This window comes from Acomys minous, assembly GCF_964271855.1.
Source record: "Acomys minous genome assembly, chromosome: 14".
Lineage (NCBI taxonomy): Eukaryota > Metazoa > Chordata > Mammalia > Rodentia > Muridae > Acomys > Acomys minous.
In genome coordinates, this window is record NC_140496.1 from 56119280 (window position 1) to 56141367 (window position 22088).

The following is a 22088-nucleotide window of genomic DNA, read 5'->3' on the forward strand; positions in this document are numbered from 1 at the left end:
GACCCAGTATGAGATACATTTGGACAGGATCATCTCTGATGCCCAGGGCCATTTGCTAGAGTGCCCATGGCCCCCTGGGTACCTCTCCAGGCTTGTTGACAGTTGGTAAGAAGGAGAGAGACCAACATAGTAAAGAATCACTCTAGAGGGACGGACTATGCTCAAGGGCTGTGCTATAGCCCCCACCCCAACACCCAGTGAGAGCTCCACCGCTCTGTGGGAGGAGGAGGAGGGCTTTAATCTCTTAAGACAATGAGCAAGATGCCGAACCGAGCCACTCTAGATCAGAGGTCCAGTCCATGCTTGGGGCCAACTAGGTTCTACTGTGCTGATTATGGTCTTAACATGATAGAAAAAGGGAAGGTGGAGACTAGAGTGACCAAACCCACAACTTTTCCAGATTACGCATTAAAATATTTTATTCATCTTTCCTTTGAGCCTCATAAAGCAATGGGAGAGAATGTGAGCCCATGTGGCACTAGGTGAGTGCTTAGGGCAGAAAGTTCATGGCTGGGCCAGCCAATGACTGGCAAGGCTTCCTGTGAACTGAAGACAAGTTGGCCAGAGTGTCAAAGGGAAGTGTCATCGTTGAGTTGTTTCTAAGTCCCTTTCTGGAGGATCTGATAACACCCACGACCGTGTCCCTGCCGTCTTCACATCACTGAGTTTTTGAGCTCAGTGTCTCCTTGTATTGTTTCACGATTGTTCCAATCCACTCTGAGGTTTTCTGCTTGGCTTCCTCCCAGCTGACACGTGGCTCATAGCCCAGATCGCGCTGAGCTTTCTTGTAGGAGAAGGTGAACACACTATTTAATAATGTGACCAAGTGGCGGTTAAAGGGAGGCCTATAGCTGTAGACTGGACGCAGCAGGAAGCTCACCGTTTCCAGCAGGAAGGCAAGCCAGTAGAACAGGGGCAGAGGGAGGCTCCAAGTGGAAAAGCGGAAGCCCCATTCCTTGCTCAGGGTGATATAAAAATCATCATAGCTTTGGTGAGGGGTGTCATCTGAGATGTAGTAGAACTGCCCTTGGATGCTTGGGGACTTCTTGGGGTCTTGTAGGCCCCTGGCTGCCAGAATGTGTGCCCAGGCCGCATTGTCCACATACACTGGGTTGACCACCGAGAATGCGGCGATTTTTTTATGTATGCCATTGTTCTTGAGGGCTGCTTTCGTTGTGAATGAAGTGGCTTGGCATTCTTCCCCATAGATGAACGGGAGTCTTAAGGCACAAGTATGCAAAGTGCCACCGTTTTTCAGAGTGCACCCATTGGCTGCCAGCACTGCCTTCTCGGCCATCTTTTTGCTGTATGGGTATGGGTCATGCCATGTACTTTCTAGATGCTCTTCCTCACTGGCATTCCGGATGACCTCCTTGTAGGAGTTTGGTCCAGCCACAGATATTGAGCTGCTGTAGACGAAGACTGGCACACTGGCTTCCACACAAGCATCCAACAGGAGCTGAGTACCTGCTCATAGGAAGCTCACCATCACTGTTGGGAAATCAGCCAAAGGGCCCACTGTGGCAATGGAGTGAGATTCATTCATCTCCACACAACTCCAGCAGAAGGGGTTACTACAGATCTAAATGCATTCTTACCTGATTGTGACTCAAATCTACTGTTCTATGGCCACAGAACAAACCAAAATTAAAAGAGGTAACTTGCTGCTCACCACCTTGCTTCCCATAGGCTGCTCAGCTTGCTTACTTATATGACCCAAGAACACCTGCTCTTTGTTGACAGCACCCATGGTGGGCGGGGCCTCCCATATCAATCATTAATCAAGAAAATAACCCGCAGAAAAACCCACAGGGCAATCTGATGGAATAGGTTCCTCAGCCGAGCTTCTCTCTTCCCATACATATGAGTATGTATCCAGTGGACCAAAACTAACCAGTTTTTTTTTTTTTTTTTTTTTTTTTTTTACTTCAGAGAGTACTTCCCTAGATGTTTTGGAAAAGGTTTCCTTTACATTTTCTAAAAACTGACAACAATAAATTAGTTTAGGGATGTTGCTGAGTGATTAAGTCTTTGCTGTATGTTCAAAGACTGATTGTCAGAAACAACAAAATCTTTTTTAGAAAGACACCCTCCGCCCACCCTACCCTCCGCCACTACCACTCAAAGGAAAGCAAACAGTTAACCGACAGTCATGTATTTCACTTCATTAAAGAAGGGTCAGGTTTTAATCCAAGAATTCAAGATATCAACTTCTCAGAAGTTGTTCAGATTTTACAGCATGCACACTCGGGTATAGTGTATAGAAAATACGTATTTTTATTGTATTTAAATTTATTTTCCCAATAGAGTCTTATGCTATAGTCCAGATTGGGCTGGAAGGTGTGACTGCCCTGATTCAGCCTTCTGAGTGTTAGGATTGCAGATGTTCACCACCACATCTGGGGGTCTAGTATCCACTCAGGAGTATACATTAAAAGCTGGTGCCTTTCCCTTAGGTAATAAGAGTTAGCAGAGAGGTGAGAATCAGGTTATTCACACAGCACCAATTTAGAGTGAGGGTATGAGGGAGGCAGCTATACAGAACTAAAGGCTGCCATCTGGAGTTAGTAGTGGCCATCCCCAAATAATTAGTTGACTTAGAAAAGGAACCCCAGTCACTAAATTTGGAGGTCACATGGATACACGCCAGGCAGGACCCTGGAGCACAATGGTGCTAAGAAGACTGACTGTGTGTGTGTGTGTGTGGGGGGGGGGTCAGAGTGATTGTGCTATATGGTCAAGTCCTTTATTCAAAGTAGATGGGAAATCTGCAATCAGAGCCACTAATCATGTAAGGATGGAGCTCTAAGGAGGAGAGACCCTATGCGCTGGCTGGGACCGTCTTCAGGAGCAGACTGCTGTTGATCTGAGGAGAGGGTGTTGTGGAAATTGGAAAACCACTACTATTAAGAAAACAAGTGCTCGCTCTTCCTTCGTGGTAGACCCCTGTGGAGCAACTTTGAAGGCTTTCTACGGAGGAAAAGGTCAGGCCTTTGGTCCACAGTGGCACTGGGTAGACGGACATCAAACATTTAGGAATGGAGTCCAGTGCCATGGATGTGGCTCTGTATCTTCTCTCTCTTACTGACTACACATGGGGCCACTGTTTTTTTTCCCCCTCAACTTGGCCTCTTCTTCTAAACACTGAGGACAATAGCCCTGAGTTCTGCCAGCTTGGCTGCCAAGCAGATAGATCTGACCTACCAGGAGCGCAGCGGTATTTCATGATTGGCATGGTCCCTCCTCCTATCCTCATGCTATTTAGCAATGCTAATTTCCCCACCTGTGACAACTTTTCCTCCAGATGTTCCAAAGTAGGAGATGTCCTCCCCAACCTATTTTGTTGGTTTCATTTTTCCCACCCATTCCATATTTTCCTCAGGTTCTGTACCTTTCAGATTGACATCTATGATGGTCTGTCTGGGAATGACACCTGAGACATCAATGGCAGCAGCGGTGTGGATGACAGCAGAGATGCCCTGGCAGGCTTTCTTCAGGCACTGGGCATCCAGAATGTCTCCCTGGAGCACTGTCACCTTGGTGTTTGTCTGCAGCTCTGTGGAAGACAAAACAGGTGCATGGGAAGCTGTCTGCATGGGATGGAAGTTCCCTGACACAGGTGTCAGTTACCTAGGCCTTCAAGGGCCCGAATAGTGAGAAGACACTGAGGAGGAGGCCTTTCTTCTGAAGGGACAATAGATACACAAAGAGCAGAATGTAGCTTTTGTAGGGAAGGAGGGAGCTTTGATTTCCAGCCCATCCCTTTGCGGAAAATGAATCTGAGCAGTAAGATGCCATTTGTGCTTTGCACATAAAAAACAGTGTTATGGGGAATTCATACGTTCATGAGAGCTACTGGAGAGGTGGTGGCAGTCAGTGTAAGAGGGAGAACCAGCATTTCCTTCATAGGGAACGGGCACTCACACGTGCCTTTGAAGGAGACACAGCGGCAGTGTCGTGGCTTGGGAGGCTGTACAGCGTCTCAGGCTGTAAGCTGACAGGAAGATGTGAGAGCAATCTGGGCAAGCAACAGTTTACTCAGATTGTGTCCTCCAAGTTCCAGTGAGGAGGAGGAACCAGGGAGGGAAGGAGGGAGGGAGGGAGGGAGGGAGGGAGGGAGGGAGAGAGAGAGAGAGACAGACAGACAGACAGACAGACAGACAGACAGACAGACAGACACGGAGACAGAGACAGATGGAGATTTCATCCCTGCCCCTGATAGGTCTTGGTACTTCCTGGGTCTAGGCTGAGTGCAGATGAAGTTAGCGGAACTACAAAGAGGAAAAGGCATCCTCCGTTAGTGAGTGAAGAGTGAGTTCCAGGGATGGGTTCAGATGAGCGTTTCTTCTCAGATAGATACATTGTAAACGAGGCAGCTTCCAAGGGAGCATGCCACAGCCTTGTAGCCAGGGGGCAATGGATACACTAGTATCTTCAGGTTTCTCTGAATTCTATAGGATGATAGCAGCAATCACAACGTCACACAAATTAGCTCACAAAATGAACAGTGTGCCCCCATGCAGCCTGTCCCAGTACCCTACACTGGCTTGAGCTTCACACTTTGCACATGACTTTCTCAGTCTGTCCTTTCCCTTTTCAGCTATATCATGACACCAGGGATTCCAGTGTCCCTGGGATAGGTTGGGGAAACACAGAAAGCTCCAGGGGCATGTTTAAGGACACACATCTGCCTAGTGAAGGCTCTACTGTCCCTTGGCCTCAGTCCAAGCCATGGTCACTTCTCTGTGCACCCCAAGCACAAGGCTGGTTGATTGTCAACTCTTCTGAGACAATTAGGCCGACTGACTTTACAATGAAGCCAAAGAATAGTTTGCGAGAGGCACAAGTAGAAATACAGAGCCGGAGAAATCCTTCTTGGGACAGATGAAAACCCCTGGTGGATTCACCTTTCCCAGGCCCCTCTCTCCTGGTAAGCAAGCCTGAGGAGGCCTTGAGGAAGTGGAAGATGAGTGTCTTAGTTAGGGTTTCATCGCTGTGAAGAGACACGATGGCCATGGCAACTCTAATAATGGAAAACATTTAACTGGGGCCGGCTTATGGTTTCAGAGGGTCAGTCCATCATCAAACAAGGAAGGAAGCAAGGCAGCGTGCAGGCAGACACGGTGCAGGAGGAGCTGGAAGTTCTACATCTGGATCCTGAGGCAGCAGGTGGAGACTGCCTTTCGCACTGGGCCTAGCTTGAGCATATGAGACCACAAAGACCATTCGCACAGTGACACACTTCCTCCAACAAGGCCACACCTCCTAGTAGTGCCACACTTTTTTTTTGTCAAGAATTTAAACACGTGAATCTAGGAAGCCCCATTCCTATTCAAACCACCACAGGTGAGCAATCTAGATTAAGAAATCTCCTATGCTTTGTGTTTGTATTTATTTGTGCTGCCTTGTAATTTTTACCAAATACTTTAATCTTCTCTATGTTTCCCAAACTGAAAATTAAATCCTTTTGATTGTTTAAACATTATTAAAATATTTTTAATGTTATGTTCATTGGTGTTTTGCCTGCCTGCATGTCTGTGTGAGAGTGTCAGGTCCCCTGGAACTGGAGTTACAGACAGTTGTTGGCTGTCTTGTGGGTGCTGAGAATTGAATCCCAGTCCTGTGGAAAACCATCCAGTACTCCTAACCACTGAGCCATCCCCTCATCCCCTAAATCCTTTTGATCTACTACTGACTCTGGGATTTCAAAAGGTCCCGCATATCCAAGGGACATGTAAATTAGACCAGTATTTGCAAATATGCAATTGTACATGTGCCAAGGTTATATAAGATCTCTAGAAATTTGATATGTTTGACTGTATGTTATCAATTGTAATTGTAGTATAATATTACTGAATTTTTCAAAAAGTAACCAAATTACTTTTTAAAAATAATTCCCTTATGGAAAAAATGGAATTCATTAAAATTTGGTGTTTTGGCTCTAAATTACTCTAAATATGGAATTTGTTTAGTTCTTACAGGGTTTCTTTGGTGTGTGTGTGTATGCGTGTGTTCCTTTAAAAATTTTGCAGCTCCCACTTCTCAAAACCTGAAGACTATGACTTTTAACAGGAGTGTACTGGCCCCATATCTTGAGATGCTAATCATTCTTTTTTTGATAAATAAAATTATTGTGTTTAATGTTATTTTCTTGAAAACCCAAATCATCACCTTCCTTAATATAGTACCAAACAAAGCCAGTTCAAATTATAGATATGTCAACAATACATGAAAACAAATTCAAGGCCAGGCGGTGGTGGCTCACACCTTTAATCCCAGCCCTTGGGAGGCAGAGGCAGGCAGATCTCTGTGAATTCAAGGCCATCCTGGTCTAAGGAGTGAGTTCCAGGACAGCTAGAGCAAACCTTGTCTTGAAACAACAACAACAACAACAGCAGCAGCAGCAACAACAACAACAACACAAAACAAAAAACCAATTTAAGATGAATACAAAGCCCTGCAGTTTGTTTAATTTATGTCAAGTGATCATGGAAACAAAAGACTATTAAAATTATTTTATAATTACTCACAACAGATAAAAGCATAATAGATAGCAGAGTACTCTTCCACCATAAAATTATTTACACCTATTTATTCGGGTAGAAACACTAGCTCGAGAGGTACTGGCCTGGGACATTCCACTTGAAATCACTTCCCTACAGCAAACAGTTGCCTTATATTTGGAACATGTTGAAGAAAATAATTGTCTCATTATTTTTGTGTTTAGAGCCTTGATTATTAGTAGTTCAAGGTATTGTGGGAGAATCCTAGTGTCCTTGATCAAGCGGTGTGTTTGTATTCTGAAAGTTCGCTCCAGTCCCCATGGATGCTGGTAGCTCAGGCTGCGGGCCCCGACTCCTCCCACTGGGAGGCGCGAGCCCAGACTCCTCCCCCTGGCCCCGGGGATTGGTGAGCCAGTGCGTGTTAGCGAAGCTTCACAGCGATTTTGCTTTGTTCCTTCATCAGAAGCTGCGCTTCCTCCTCCTCCGTTTTCTTCCTCTGTAGTCCTGCTGCTGCTCTCTTCACACTGTTATTTTCTGCTGCCTCAGGACTTCTTCTGTTTGCCAGGCTGCAACTTCTTCCTCTTTCCATGCGTTGGTATTTTCTTGCCAGGCATCTAAGTCACCTAATTTTGAAGATCGAAGAGTAAAAGGCATATCGCGTGTAGCCGCCAACCTACTGGAAAAACCTGTACTCCCATCCAACAGTTCTTGTTAATGCCCGACTAGTGCTCTGGAGAGGGTACAGGGTAGTTTCTCTCTGGGGTTGGATTGCAGATGCCCTTCTTGTTCATTTTATCTCTTGGGTGGCCAGAGCTGATGGCTCAGGCAACCGATCAGGATTGAAAGAAGAAAAAGGAAGGAAAGGGAAAAAGAGCCCAAGGTTTCTTCTCTAGGGACTGGCTGTACTGCAGCTGAGGAGAACTTAAACTGACCACCCTTTTTCCTATGGCTGAGGCTGTAAAAGCGGCTTCTGGCTAGAAACTGTACACTGTACGTGGGTCATAAAAGGAGACTCTTTGATCTGTAGATGGGCCTCTTTGCGGAGATCTCCAATAAGTTGGTGTAAACGTAGGCTTATTAGCCGTAGAAGGCTGATGGCCCTGAGTCTGCTAACTTATTTGCGAATCTATAGAGAAATAAGAAGAGAGAGAGAGATAGAAAATAAACCACTCACACACATACATTCAAGAGAAGAGGATCAGGAGAAAAGGTGGATGAAGTCAGGCATCTTAACTTCAACTGAAGTTAAGCTGCTCAATCTTTCTTCTTCTGCTCTCAAGTTTCTCCTCAATTTTCTCCTCCCCATGTTTATTGTAGACCGTACTTACACTTCTGAGAAAAAGGAATTATCTCATAGTCAAAAGAGTACAATTAATCACAAAAACAGATGAATTCTAAAATACAACAGGTTACATGTTTTAAATCTAAACATTTCTTATCTAAGTTTTCATTACATAAGTTCATGGTGAGTTCAGAATGACGAAGATTGACAGGGTCTAAGGTTAATAGGGTCTGAAATTTACAAGAGTATACAACTTACCAGTTAAGACGGACCTGACTATACATTATCCAGCTATCTCTTAGTTCATTATGAGCTCAGGACAATAATTTTGTCTGTCTTTCATTCGAAGAAATAGAGTAAATTCAGACATCTCTAGGTAACTTCATTCCACATAGGTTCACATGGAGTTTAAACAAATTTGGCTATATTTATGGTCAAATACCAAGATTCGTGGTGCCATCTGTGGTAGAGGCTTATCTGAAGCCACAAATCTGCTGGTAGGCTATCCTGATGAGGCATCTGGAGGTCCACAAAGGTATTTATTGCAGCCATAAACTAACTTTAACTTTTAAAACTATTTGAGCCAAATCAGGAATTCCATAACCAGGGATTAATTCATCTCGATAACAAAAAGTACATCTTCAATAAGATCGTCTAGGAAGTTTGCTCAATCGGAGATGGTCAGTACCCAGAAAATAACAATTCACACCAATGCCAGATGTATTTATTTTTGGTTTTTTGAGACAGGGTTTCTCTGTGTAATCTTGGCTATCCTGGACTCGCTTTGTAGACCAGGCTGGCCATGAATGTAGTCCTGGCTGTCCTGGACTCACTTTGTAGACCAAGCTGGCCTTAGACTCACAGTGATTCATCTGCCTCTGCCTCCCTGGGTGCTGGGATTAAAGGCATGTGCCACCATGCCCGGCTCTAATGCCAGATTTCAGAGAGATGCAGCAGTGCACAATTGACAGGGTAGACAGAGGTTGGAAGCAATTCTGGGGCACATCACGATACAGACCTTGCAAATACCGGATCACCTCCAGAGATCTCTCATGCCTCCTGGACTTTCCCAAATCAATGGCTCCTGACAGGATGTCAGAGGCTGGAAGCAGTTTCAGGGTACATCATGGTATAAGACCTTGCAAACACCAGATCACCTCCTAGACAGCCCACATGCTTAGTGAGCTCCCTTAACAGGGCGGCTCTTGGCAGGTTCTCTCTTCTCAATGACCGTTTTCTGACTTTTTCATGTAGTTGGTGTCATGTGCTTGGAATAGGTTCTAGTTGCTCCAAAGAATTCTGTGTTGTCACAATCCCACTCCCTCCTTCAACCTTTACACTTGTGGGTGCATCTTCATCCTAGGAAGTCCACTCCTCCACATCCGTCTACTGAGGGACAGACGAATAGTCAACTGTGGTGGGCTTAATTTCCTTCTTCTGCCAGATCTGCATATTAATCTCTTTAGAAACCAGAACACTGTTGCTAAGCAGGCGCAAACTTTAAATAACCAAAACTGAGTGACGTGGTGAAAACCAAAACCTGACCCTCCCCTTCCCCCTCAACCCGGCCCCCGCCCCGGAGCTTCCAGGGACCACATGTGCGTGCGCTTGCTGCCCCAGTCTGCCTGAGCTCGCCCTTGGCCAGCTCAGTCCCAGATCCACTTACTCAAAGCCCTGCGCATGCTCCCTTGCAGCTGCCATGGCTGCCCTTTCTCCAGGAGCCTGGACCCCGCCCTAATGGTAACCATTCTTACAAAATACATAAAATTAAACCTGACAATGGAGTCCAGCTAAGTGTGGCCAGAAAACCACTCTTTCTAAACCTCCAACTTGTCTTCAAGTGTTTAGACACTGATTTGTGGTTTGAATGAGAGTGACCTCAGTAGATTCATATGTTTATATACTTGGTCCCCAGTTGGAAAGGTTAGGAGCTGTGTGTGGCCTTGTTGGAGGAGGTGTGTCACTGGAGGTGGCTTTTGAGGCTTCAGAAGACTTGAACCATTCCCAGTTTGTTCTCGGCCACGTGCTTGTGGATCAAGATAGGAGCTCTCAGCTACTGCCACAGTGTCGTGCCGGCTATCGGCTGCCATGATGGTCCTAGGTTCTCACCCTATGAAACTGCAGTTCCTCAGTGATCTCTTCCTTCTCTAAGTTGCATTGGTCACGATGTCTTATCCCAGCAACAGAAAAGTAACTAGACAGGCCTCAGTCACCTTCCTTCCTCACAGGACCAAATCAGACCAACTCCAGGGATAGGTTCGTCTCAGGAAGGAGGGACAATCAAAATCAAGCCATCGCATATCCAATAAGCGGCTTGATCCAGACTCAATCTGACAAAGCCAAGGGATGGGATCCAAGCACTTGTGTGTAAATGAATTCCGGGGTCTATGGAGAAAGAGGGGGTGCTCACAATGGCCTCCCACTAGGAGCAGGGCTGTTCCACAAGCCACCTCCACAGAAGGATGTGAGAACAGAGCAGCTGGGAAACGTCACCTTCTCTCCAGTCCTTGCACTTGGCTTAGGGGTGAGGTAGAGATAAAAGGAAAAAAAAATGAAGTACTTCTCCAGCAAAGTGTATTATCACTTTCTCTGAAGATGAAGGACAGAGAAGAGGGATGGGGGGAATGACCTTGGAGGATTCCTGGTGATACATGCGAAGTCAAACTGACCCTCACTATGTTTCTGAGCTCCCTGTATGCTCTCCAGCCTCCTCTCTTCCCCTCCTCCATCCTTTTTCCTACAGCTTCATAAATTTACCTTTACATTATAATCATTCCCTGCTATGATCTGAACTCTCTTTCTAGTTGTTAACAGAAAATATGCTACAAGGCAGATTGGGAACATTCATAAGAGGCATCGACACACTGCGAAGGTCTCTGAGTTAATAACCTTTTCAGTATTGTACAATATTGCACAATAGTTCAAAGTCCGGTCCCTTTAGGACACTAAAGAACTTCCAGCAAAAGAGAATCCTGACCTGTAGTGTCGCAATAGGAGAGATACCTGAAGGCCCAGGCATTCTCCCCACCCCCATCATATTCTGGTTCTGGGTCAGGCCAGAACCCACTTTGTTCTGCTTTCTAGCCTCTTGGCTGTGCCCGCTGTGATTATTCCTGCTGAGGCTCTTTATAGATGCACTTGCTTCTCACTGGGTAGACGGGAAAGGCTTCTCCATGCCCAGTCCGTACTCACCAGCCTCTAGGTCACTTACTGGATAATTCCTCATTGAGAATTGGCTTGAAGGTTCTGATGTAGACCCTGAGCTCCTGCAGCTCTTTCTCCTGCCCCAACATGCGGATGATCCTCCGGCCCAGAAATCCACCTGCTCCTGTCACCAGGCAGCTCCAGCCAGGCATGGTCAATGCAGGAAGCAGATCACAGTGGGAACAGGTGTGATGTCAGGTGACCCTGGAAAGGGCTAGAAAAAGAGGTCCAACGGGTACAGAGTCATGGAGTTCCTACTATGAGGACGTAGTAGGAAAAAAATGTCCTCAAGCATGTGGGTCTCTACCAAGAAGTAAGAAAATGAGTTGTGCAGCAGAGACCCACAGGTGTAATTTGTAACTCAGGTCAGCTCTGACACTGAGACACGGTGTCAGGATGGGCCCCAAGGTTGCCCCTCACACAGTAGATGCCAGTTACAAACTCCGGGTTGTCTTACCTGTGCTTCTGAGAAGCCTCTCACACACTGGGGTTCTACAACCTCTCACTGCATAGGATTAGTTCCCTCAGCTTCCTACAGACGTCAGAGACCAAGGCTTACGTCTGTTAGCATCCTAAGAAGGATGTTACAAAGGATACAGAGGAAGAGGTGCACAGAGTGAGGAATGAAATTGGGGAATAAGGCTTCTACTCTTTTGATGCATCAACTTCCAAGAATGTTAACTCTTCATTACCCATGGCTCAGGAAACTGGGGCCTCCTAAACCAGTTAAGGATTAAGACAACGCCCCACAGTTTATACATCATTAGAGGTTTCCTCTTTCCAGATGAGTTTAGGTTATGTTAGCTGTACAACCAAGGCCCTGTGCCTGCTGTCTCAGTCCCTGTGAGTTCATATGTGTGTTGATCATGTTCACTAAGAATGCATTGTGTCTTGGTGCCTTCCAGGTCCTCTGGCTCTAACACTCTTTTTGCGTCCTCTTCCATAGGGCTTCCTGAGCTCTGATGAGGAGGGCTTTGGTGGAGACGTCCCATTTAAGACAGTGTTCCAAGATCTCTCACTCTCTGCACAGTGTCTGGCCTCTCTCTCTCTCTCTCTCTCTCTCTCTCTCTCTCTCTCTCTCTCTCTCTCTCTCTCTCTCTCTCTCTCCTTTCTGCTGCAGGAGTAAGCTCCTCTGATGATGGTTGAGCCAGGCACTGATATATGAGTATAGCAGAGCATCATTAGGACCCATTTTATTGGTGTTTTGTTTTCCCTTTCAGAACAGTAATACTTGGTTTTACCTCCACTCCCCGGATTACCTAGTCTGTGGTTCTTAGTCACCCAAGAAGTGCAGGATATGAGGTTCCAACTCATGGAATGGGCCTTAAATCTAATAAGATGCTGTCTGGTTACTGCTGCAAACTTTGTGTCATCATTTTATAGTAGTATATGTTGCAGGCAGGACACCATTATAGATCAGAGCATTCGTGGCTGGCTTTGTGTTTTCATTTCTCCTTTGGTAGCATGCAGAGTGCATTCTAGTACCAAAGATGCCAGCAGGTGAGAATGAAGGCTCAAGTAGACACTGGATTGACTTCTCCGTGTTCATTGAGTTGTGGAGCTGTTTCCTCTGCAATGGGGCCTTGCTGTCAGTTTGTCATGAACAACCGACATTTTGGAAACAGCTTCGTTTGTTTAAGGGCTCCCATGGGACCCCTTTGGCCAACAATCCAATTAGGTGTGACCTAGTCCTGGTACTGGAAGCTTCATTTGGTGACAGGAGATGTACAGTTGGGGCTCTGTCTCACCCACTGCTTGCTGACTTCATTTAGGCCTCCCTCATGTACGCATATCTTTTTCATGAGCTTCTACTATATTAAGGTCCATATTGCCCGTCAAATGGCCTTGAATTCTAGCTGTCTCCCTGTGTTCCCTCCTTGTTTCCCTTCTTCTCTCCCTTTCTCACCTTAATCCTCTCATTCCAGTCTCTTCCCTTCATTCATGTATAATTATTTGTTCCATTTCCCTTTCCTTGAGAGATCTGTCTGACCCCAAACTCCTTACTGTACACCAAAACTCTGTTGTTCTACTGACTGTAGTGTGGTCATTGACTTCACAGCTAAATGTCCACATATAAGTGAATACATATCATATGTGTCTTTTTCAGTCTGAGTTACCTTACTCAGGATGTTTTTTCTATTTTTTTCTATTTATCTGCAAAGTTCATGATGCCACTCAGCCCCTTCCCCCACCCCACCTCAACGACTTTGCCACATTTCAATTATCCTTTCATTTGTTGGTGGACATCTATGCTTTTTCTAATTTCTGGCTCTAATCAATAGGACATCAGTGAACGTGGCTGAGGAAGTGTCTCTGTGGTAAGATGGAGCATCCTTTGAGTATATACCCATGAGTGGTATAGCTGGATCTTGAGGTACATCTATTTCCATCTTCCGGAGGAAGCCACACTGACTTCCATATTGTTTGTACAAGTTTACACTCTCACCAGCAATGGATGAGTGTTCCCCTTGTTACACATCCTTACCTGTATGAGCTTTCACTCGTCCTATTGATCTTAGCCATTCTGACTGGTGTAAGGTGAAATCTCAAAGTAGCTTTCGTTTGCAGTTCCCTTATGACTACGGATGGTGAACATTTCTCAGCCATTTGAGTCTCCTCTTTTGACAATTCTTCTTCTTCTCTTTTTTAAAAAACTGGTACACTACTTTTAATTGGATTGTTTTCTTGTTATCTAGTTTGTTGAGTTCTTTAAATATTTTGGATCTTAGCTCTCAATTGGATATGTAGTTGGTAAAACTCTTTTCCCATTCTCTATACTGCTGCTTTGTCTAAATTAGGGTATCCTTTGCTCAGCAGAAACTTTCAGTTCCATTAGATCATATTTGTTAACTATTGATCTTGGTGCCTATGCTAACAGTGCTATGTTCAGAATGTCTTCCCTGTGTGAATGAGTTCAAGGCTATTTCCCACTTTTTCTTCTTTCAACTTCAATGTATCTGGTTTAGTGTTTGAGGTCATTAATTCTTTAGGAGTTGAGTTTCATACAGGGTGATAAGTACCAATCTAAGTGCATTCTTATACATGTAGCTATCCAGGTTGACCAGTACCATTTGCCCAAGATACTTTTTTCTAGTGTGCATTTCTGGCCTCTTTATTAAAATTCAGGTGTCCATAGATATGTAATTTAAGTCTGTGTCTTTAATTAGATTCTATTAATTATGTCTGCCTTAAAAAACCTTAATTCTGTAGTACAAACACAAATCAGACCTAGTGATACCTCCAGCAGGAATGTATTAACTATCCTAGGGTCTCTCTCTCTCTCTCTCTCTCTCTCTCTCTCTCTCTGTGTGTGTGTGTGTGTGTGTGTGTGTGTGTGTGTGTGTGTGTGAGAGAGAGAGAGAGAGAGAGAGAGAGAGAGAGAGAGAGAGAGAGAGAGAGAGAGAGAGAGAGAGTTTCTATATTGAAGTGGAAGTTCCTGGTTTCTTTGAAGACTCAGTTGTGTCATGTGATTGTATTTTTTGTTTTGGTCCGAAGTATGGGATGTGGGAGTGTTTTTCCACTGCTAAAGATGATTTTGTGACTTTTGTTAGCAGAAAGTAGACCTATGAGAAGGCATGTGATGTTTGGCTGTAAGCTATCTGATGAGAGGGCCTGTGATGTTTTACGGGAAGCTGTCTTGTGTGAGGGGAATGGTTTTTGCAAGTTTCAAAAACCACCTCGTGTGGACTCTGAGAAGATATAAATAGAAGCCCACAGACAGTGAGGCACAGGTTTTACATGCTACGCCTTGCAACAATTGACATTGCTTCACTGGTCTTCCTATTTTGACACTGCAGTTTGCAGAGAGAAACACTCCAAAAAGAGCTTCCTGTGGCACTCCGACTGAGTCTGGCTGCTGACTCACGCCGATTCAGTGGAGTCTTGTTGTTTCTGCTGGATCATGCCACCACTGCTGATTCCTGTTGCTGTTTGGTGTTTGCTATTTGACTGGGCTGGTGGTATCCTGACGTTGCAGAGTGGAATCATGCTAAGGAACTTTATGTAAAAGGGTCCACATCCCACATTAACCTTTGTTCCCTCTTATCTCTCGTCAGTGGGCTGGAGGGGAGGTGGAAGTGTTTAAGAACCCTAAATAAAGTAAGCTTTTATAAAATCTAAGCCTGCATCATATGAAATTCTTTGAAGAATTGTACTGGAATTTTAATGGGGACTGCCTTGAATCTGTAGATTGCTTTTGGCAGGATGACCATTATTGCTATGAGCATGGAGTCTTTCCATATTCTAATATTTTTTCCAGTGGCTAAGGGTTTTCATCATACATCTTTCACATGCTTGGTTAGAATTACCCTAAGATATTTTATATTATTTCATACTAGTGTAAAGGTTTTTATTTCTCTGATTTCTTTCTTTGTCTACTTGTCATTTGTGTATAGGAGGCTAGTGACTTTTATGAGTTAATTTTCTAAACTGATACTTTGTTGTAAGTGTTTATCAGCTGTTGGAGTTTTCTACTGGAATATTTTTACATCATTTAAGTAGACTGTCAAATTATCTGCAAATAAAGACTTCTTTCTTTTCAACATGTACCCCTTGATCTCTTTCTGTTGTCTTATTGCTCCAGCTAAGACTTCAGGTAGTATATTGAATAGGTATGGAGTTCCTTTTCAACATGTCTTGTTTCTCTTCAAGCTTGTCTTGTTCCTGATGTTAATGGAAATGCTTTGAATTTCTCTTCATTTAATTTGATGTTGGCTATGGCCTTGTTATAAATTGTCTTTATTATGTTGAGGTATGTCTCTTGTGTTCTTGATCTATCCAAGACTTTCATCATTAAGGGGTGCTGTGTTTTGTTAAAGGCCTTTTTTTTTTGCATCTATTAAAATGATCCTGTGGGTTTTGGCTATCAGTTGATTTATATGGTGGTTTACATTCATGAATTTACATATGTTGATCTATCTTTGCATCTCTTGGGTTAAGCCAACTCAACCATAGTCAAAGGTCTTTTTGATGTGCTCTTGGATTCAGTTTGAAAGTATTTTGTTGAGAATGTTTGTATCTATGTTCATAAAGAAAATTGTTCTCTAAATCTCTCTTTGTTGGTTCTTAAAGTAGTTTGGGTATTAGGGTCACTGTGGTCTCATGAAACAAATTTGGCACTGTTCCTTTATTTTTTATTTTTATTTTTTGCAATAATTTGAGGAGTACTGTCATCAACTCTACTTGGAAAGTCTGGTAACATTCTTTGTGAAGACCATCTGGCCTGGGCTTCTTGGAAGTTATCCACTTAGCAGAACACTAACTTCTACTAATCCAAGAGCTAAGGAGGTCATCAGAGAGCATTTTAGCTCATAGAATAGTTTCCTACACCTTTTTGTACCTGCCTTTTTGGTGTATCTGTCAATGTATCTTAAAGTTGCCTTGATTTATGACTTTCCCATTCTGTAAAATGATAAAAAAACCCCATGAAACTACTTCCATGTTGGAACATGGCATTTGGAGTTATTTAAAACTGTGTTTCTAGTCATGGTCATTCAAAATGGCTCCAGAACCAACTATCTCTTAATTCCTTTCAGACAAGACTGTTTTTATGACCATGTGAATTTTATGTCAATTGATGCCTGTGTAGTGGGGATGGAACATGGGCACTCTTTAAGAATAACAGCCAAGTCACCTCTCCAGCCCCACAGTTTACTTTGGCTCTCGATTCTCAGAGTAAACCTAAGAGCAAACAGCAATAATCAATGCCACAAAATGAGTGCCAGTGATGACACTGGGAAACTGATGACTTCAAAGGCAGTAGTGTATCCCTGGTTCTACCTTTGCTCTCTGATTCATGGTTCACCATAATGTGAACAGGTTACCAAATTCTAGAACATCATAAGCATATCATAGTTCATGATTGGTCGGAGAGCAGAAGACCAGAATGCCAATATATATGGGTGGTAAATACTACCATTTAGATATGATCTGTGCCATTTCAAATGTGAACAAAGACATCATTTGGGCTAGAAACCACTTGTGTTAGGTTCTGACAAAGAGTTTGTCTCAGTTTCACTCATCCTCTAAACATTTTAAGCAACTCTCAACTCAAAAGTAGTGGGCTAAATAATTTGTGAAAGGAAATTCCAAAGGAACACTGTGTTTCTTGATCTCAGGCTCCCATGTATAAAACTGTGAGTACATTATTTCAAAGCCCTTTCAAAGAGAGAGCTGCAGGACTCAAATAGGTTTGCTAAGAAGCGTTTTCCTGGGTTCAAACACTAGACCCAAGAGAGTCCAAAGGCTGCTGTAATTTTCTGTAAAGCTTAGCATCGTTTACACAATGCTAGCTTTTCAGGCACGAAGAATGCAAGAATTCTCAGTCCATGGAAGCTCTTGTTTAAACTTTAAAGAAAGCCTGTGAACTCAGAGTAATGTATAACAAGAACAGAGCCCCTGTAGGGAGACTCTGAGAGACTCTGAGAGACTGATGCATGGGGTTACCACAGTGAAGCACACACCGTAGTATAGATGCCAAGATGTTAGAAGTAACAAAACCTGGAGCAACTGTAGAGGACATGCTCGGCAAACAAGTGGAACCAGCTGTAGACCATGCGTGCTACAAATAGCAGAGCCATCTGGATAGGGGTGTCCAACCCCGCTGCAACATACTGGACATGACAGTTGAAAGTCTTCCTTTCTGGACATTGTCTCCTCTCATTCTTACTTTCTATGGGATCATGCAATACTCATTTTGGGCAAGGTCTTCAGGTAGTCTACCGGAGTCTAGAGAGACTTGTGGGCCGATCAATAAGTTAGTGAACAACCACAGTCAAGAATGAGCAGTGCCTTCAACCAGTATTTAACTCTCCCCAGCAGGCTGGAGAATCCCTGGGAAGGGTAGCCTGAGCAAGGGGAGGGTATGAGGAACTATTTTACAGGGAATGAGATGTGCTGCAGGAAGGCCTAGTCGTGGAGTAGCCTTGGTGTAGATGGCCTCTCTCTCTCTCTCTCTCTCTCTCTCTCTCTCTCTCTCTCTCTCACATGTATAGTGCTCTGCCTACATGTACACCTGCATACCAGAAGAGGACACAAGATCTCATCATAGATGGTTGTGAGCCACCATGTGGTTGCTGGGAGTTGAACTCATGACCTTTGGAAGATCAGCTGCCAGTACTCTTGACCTTCGAGCTATCTCTCCAGCCCCAGATGGTGTGTTTTCAAGTGATGGTAAAGGATGTTTCTCTCCACCACTGCTTCCTTTCTTCTCTCCCTCCCTCCATATGCTCCTCTCTCCCTCTTTCTCTTCCTCCAATGGCTTTCTGTTCTTTGATTCTCATCATGTTTATACAACTGGCTCATGTTAGTCAAGACTTTAAATTGCCATGTATATTTCTATTCAAAGCGTTCCGCCTCTTGCCCCGCCTTCTTTCCTTGTGCCAGCTATTTGATAAAATCTGTTTATGCAGCACCTTATTTTTCTGACCATTCAGTCAGACCCCATTGACATAGCAGTGATAAATGACATGTCCATCAACACAGAAATGAGGTAAATGACACTCAACACATTTATCAGGTCAGTGCACTTGGCTGTGGAGAAGACACGAAGGTAGGTGTTGAAGTGAGACGCTTTGTGTAGCAAATGAGTAAGAGGTTCTGAAGACACATCCTGTTACCACTTCTAGCTGTAAATTCACACATACTGTTTACAAACATGGAGAGCTGAATCTGAGAGCCAGACCATTCCTTCAATTTCAGACTCAGGCACGTTTACCTCCAATGTCCCTTTTTAAGACCCTGTGCTCAGAAAGACTCCCCGTCCTTCCCCCCTGTGATATGGAGAAAGAACCCTTGGGAACAGTTAGGGCAAACATTGTCAACAGAGTGTACTGTTGTCTGACTCATGGTATAAACATATCCAGTGTGGGAGCAAAGAACAGGAAGCTCACCCAAATAAGTGGAAACCTCCCTACCAGGCAGAATATTCGTTATTTTGTGCTGCTGTTACAAAAGCCCACAGCCAAAGCAACTTATAAGAGAAAGCATTTAATTAAACTTACATTTTGTTTCCGAGGGTTGGAGAGATCCTGAAGGCAGTTGAAAGCTTCCTTCTTGATCAGTGAGCAGGTTGGAGAGAATGCAGTAGGAGTGGCAGAATTCTCTGGAAGCTTCAAAGTCCATCTCCAGTATCATATCTCCTCCAATAAGACCATACTTTTTAATCTTCCTGCAACATGTCCTCCAATGGATATGCGATTGTCTTCTCTTAGGCTCACTGCCTGCATTTGCTAATGTAGGCCTACATCTGGAGCTTTTAGCCTCTCTACAATATAATCTAGGCCTAGAATGTTTTCAGCCTCTGAGACTTACCGCTGAATAAGCTAACCCTTTCTAGCTCTTTCTGACCTCTGGTTGGCTAGTTCAACTCATCTGTTCTGGCTCAGACTCCTCTCCAAGCTGACAGATTCAATCTGGCTTCTTTTAGTTTCTCACTAGGTAGCTCGGCTTGGCATCAAACTAACTTCAGCAATCTGTTCTAATCTCCTGGCTCCTTCTTCTTCTCTGGCTCGTTCTGTCTTTTCATGTGTCTAGTATGTTCTCTCTTCAACCTGTCTCTGTTAAACTCTGCTGGTAAAAACTGCCTCTGGATTCCACAAACTGAGCTGCCAAGAACTCAACTCCACTGCACTGCCTCTCAACTCACTTACTCAACCAAACTGCCTGAACAGAAGTCAGAGATCTGTAAGCCTCTGTCTCCTGGGTATGTATCCAAGTGTGTACCACCTCCCCTGGATCTAAGCTTTCCTTATCTGAAACCTGCTCTATAGCAGGCTGGCTTTGAAATTATAGGTCTGTTTGCTTTTGTCTCCTGGGCTTAAAGGAGTATCTATATTCCAGCTGGATCATACGGACCTAGAAGGCTTTTGGATGTGATCTCTTGCCAGAGCACCCATGTTCTGAATTAAAATTCTGTTACATTTCAATACTGAAAGTATAAATATAACAGGCCATTTCTGTATATGGAGTAATTGATATAGTTGTCAAAATCAACAAGATCATATTTCTGTTTTGAAGGAGTTATTTTAATGTAAGGCAAAAGGGGAAAAGAAGAGTTAGAGACAGGAAAATATCTGGTCCTTGTCACCCCCCCTGTGGCTGAGTTGAGAGCTCGACAAATGAGCTGGGCATATAACAGGGTGGTCATAGTATCACCGCATTGGAACCTGGCCTCTCATTACCTATGGGTAGAACAGAAGGGGAGGACATGCCTTTTGTATTCAATAAAAGGTTAATGTGCAAACTTTATTTGGCTCTCTGTGGTTTCTGATCTGCTTGTTACTGATTGCAAATAGAGTTCAATGTTCATGTTTACGTGGAATTTCCTTTATCTTAGTTTACTCTAACTCAGTGTGATATCTTGTGATTCTCATGTTTTTGTGAGAGAAATCGATGTGTAAAAAATTTTTTTAACAAAATCCAAGTAACAATGAGGTTTGCCTAAGGAATTGTAATAGCCACAACTCTTTTTAAAAATATTATTTTATTAATTTATTCATATTACATCACAATGGTTATCCCATCCCTTGTATCCTCCCATTCCTCCCTCCCTCCCATTTTCTCCTTACTCCCCTGTCTTATGACTGTGACTGAGGGGGATCTCCTCCCTCTGTATATGCTCATAGGGTATCAAGTCTCTTCTTGGTAGCCTGGTATCCTTCCTCTGAGTGCCACCAGGTCTCCCCATTCAGGGGACGTGGTCAAATATGAGGCACAGAGTATGTGTGAAAGTCAGACCCCACTCTCCACTCAACTGTGGAGAATGTCCTGTCCATTGGCTAGATCTGGGTAGGGGTTTGAAGTTTACTGCCTGTATTGTCCTCGGCTGGTGCCTTAGTTTGAGCAGGACCCCTGGGCCCAAATCTGCCTATCATAAAGTTCTTCTTGTAGGTTTCTAGGATCCTCTGGATCCTTCAACTTTACCATTCCCCCATGCTTCTCTCATCTAGAGTCCCTATAGGATGTCCTCCCCTCTGTCCCAGTGTCCTGGTTAGTGAAGACTTTCATGGGACATGCCCCTTGGGCTAGTATGCAGATATAAGTGAGTATATACAATTTAACTCTTTCTGCTTCTGGGTTAACTCACTAATTATGATCATTTCTAGCTCAATCCATTTGTCCACAAATTTTGGGAATTCCTTGTTTTTAATAGCTGAATAGTATTCCATAGTGTACATGTACCACAGTTTCTTTGTCCATTCTTCTACTGAGGGACACTTAGGCTGTTTCCATGTTCTGGCTATTATGAATAAGGCTGCTTTGAACATGGTTGAGCAAATTTTCTTGTGTGCTGGAGCATCTTCTGGGTATATTCCAAGGAGTGGAATAGCTGGGTCTTGAGGAAGTCCTATTCCCAGTTTTCTGAGATAGCATCAGATAGATTTCTAAAGTGGCTGTACTAGTTTGCATTCCCACCAGCAATGAAGGAGTGTTCCTCTCTCTCCACATCCTCGCCAGCATGTGGTGTCACTTGAGTTTTTGATCTTAGCCATTCTGATGGGTGTAAGATGGAATCTCAGAGTTGTTTTGATTTGCATTTCCCTGATGACTAAGGAGGTTGAGCATTTCTTTAAGTGTTTCCCAGCCATTTGATATTCCTCTGTTGAGAATTCTCAGTTTAGATCCAAGCCCCATTTCTCAATTGGGTTACTTGGTTTGGTGGTGTTTAATTTCTTGAGTTCTTTATATATTTTGGATATTAGACCTTTGTCAGATGTAGGGTTGGTGAAGATTTTTTTTCCCAGTCTGTAGGCTGTCATTTTGTTCTCTTGACAGTGTCTCCTGCCTTACAGAAGCTTCTCAGCCTCATGAGGTTCCATTTATTAATTGTTGATGTTAAGGCCTGGGCTGTTGGTGTTCTGTTCAGGAAGTTGTCTCCTGTGCCAATATGTTCCAGGCTCTTCCCCACTTTTTCTTCTATCTGACTTAGTGTCACTGGTTTTATGTTGAGGTCTTTGATCCACTTGGATTTAAGTTTTGTGCAAGGTGACAAATATGGATCCAGTTGCATTTTTTTTTACACATAGACCTCCAGTTAGACTAGCACCATTTGTTGAAGATGCTATCCTTTTTCCATTGAATGGATTTGGCTTCTTTGTCAA

The 22088-nt window shown here is 43.8% G+C and overlaps 1 protein-coding gene across 1 annotated transcript; it reads right to left on the reverse strand.

Annotated features, from left to right (window-relative positions):
* Positions 1-271: 271 nt before the first annotated feature.
* On the reverse strand, positions 272-19673 carry LOC311583691 (NADPH-dependent 3-keto-steroid reductase Hsd3b4-like). The gene is made up of 4 exons (XM_084757475.1): positions 18990-19673; positions 10997-11203; positions 3392-3556; positions 272-1467 (listed from the first exon to the last, which is right to left on the reverse strand). The coding sequence occupies exons 2-4, from the start codon at positions 11139-11141 to the stop codon at positions 659-661; spliced, it is 1119 nt and encodes a 372-aa protein (XP_084613601.1). The 5' UTR covers positions 11142-11203; positions 18990-19673; the 3' UTR covers positions 272-658.
* Positions 19674-22088: the final 2415 nt, after the last annotated feature.

Excerpts from the sequence above, each read along its gene's own strand:
- LOC311583691 (XM_084757475.1), bottom strand. The coding sequence starts at position 11,141 with ATGCCTGGCTGGAGCTGCCTGGTGACAGGAGCAGGTGGATTTCTGGGC. Across the intron at positions 3,557-10,996 it reads TCTCAATGAGGAATTATCCA|AGCTGCAGACAAACACCAAG; the intron begins GTAAGTGACCTA and ends TGTCTTCCACAG. Across the intron at positions 1,468-3,391 it reads CATAGATGTCAATCTGAAAG|GTACTCAGCTCCTGTTGGAT; the intron begins GTACAGAACCTG and ends TCCTATGAGCAG.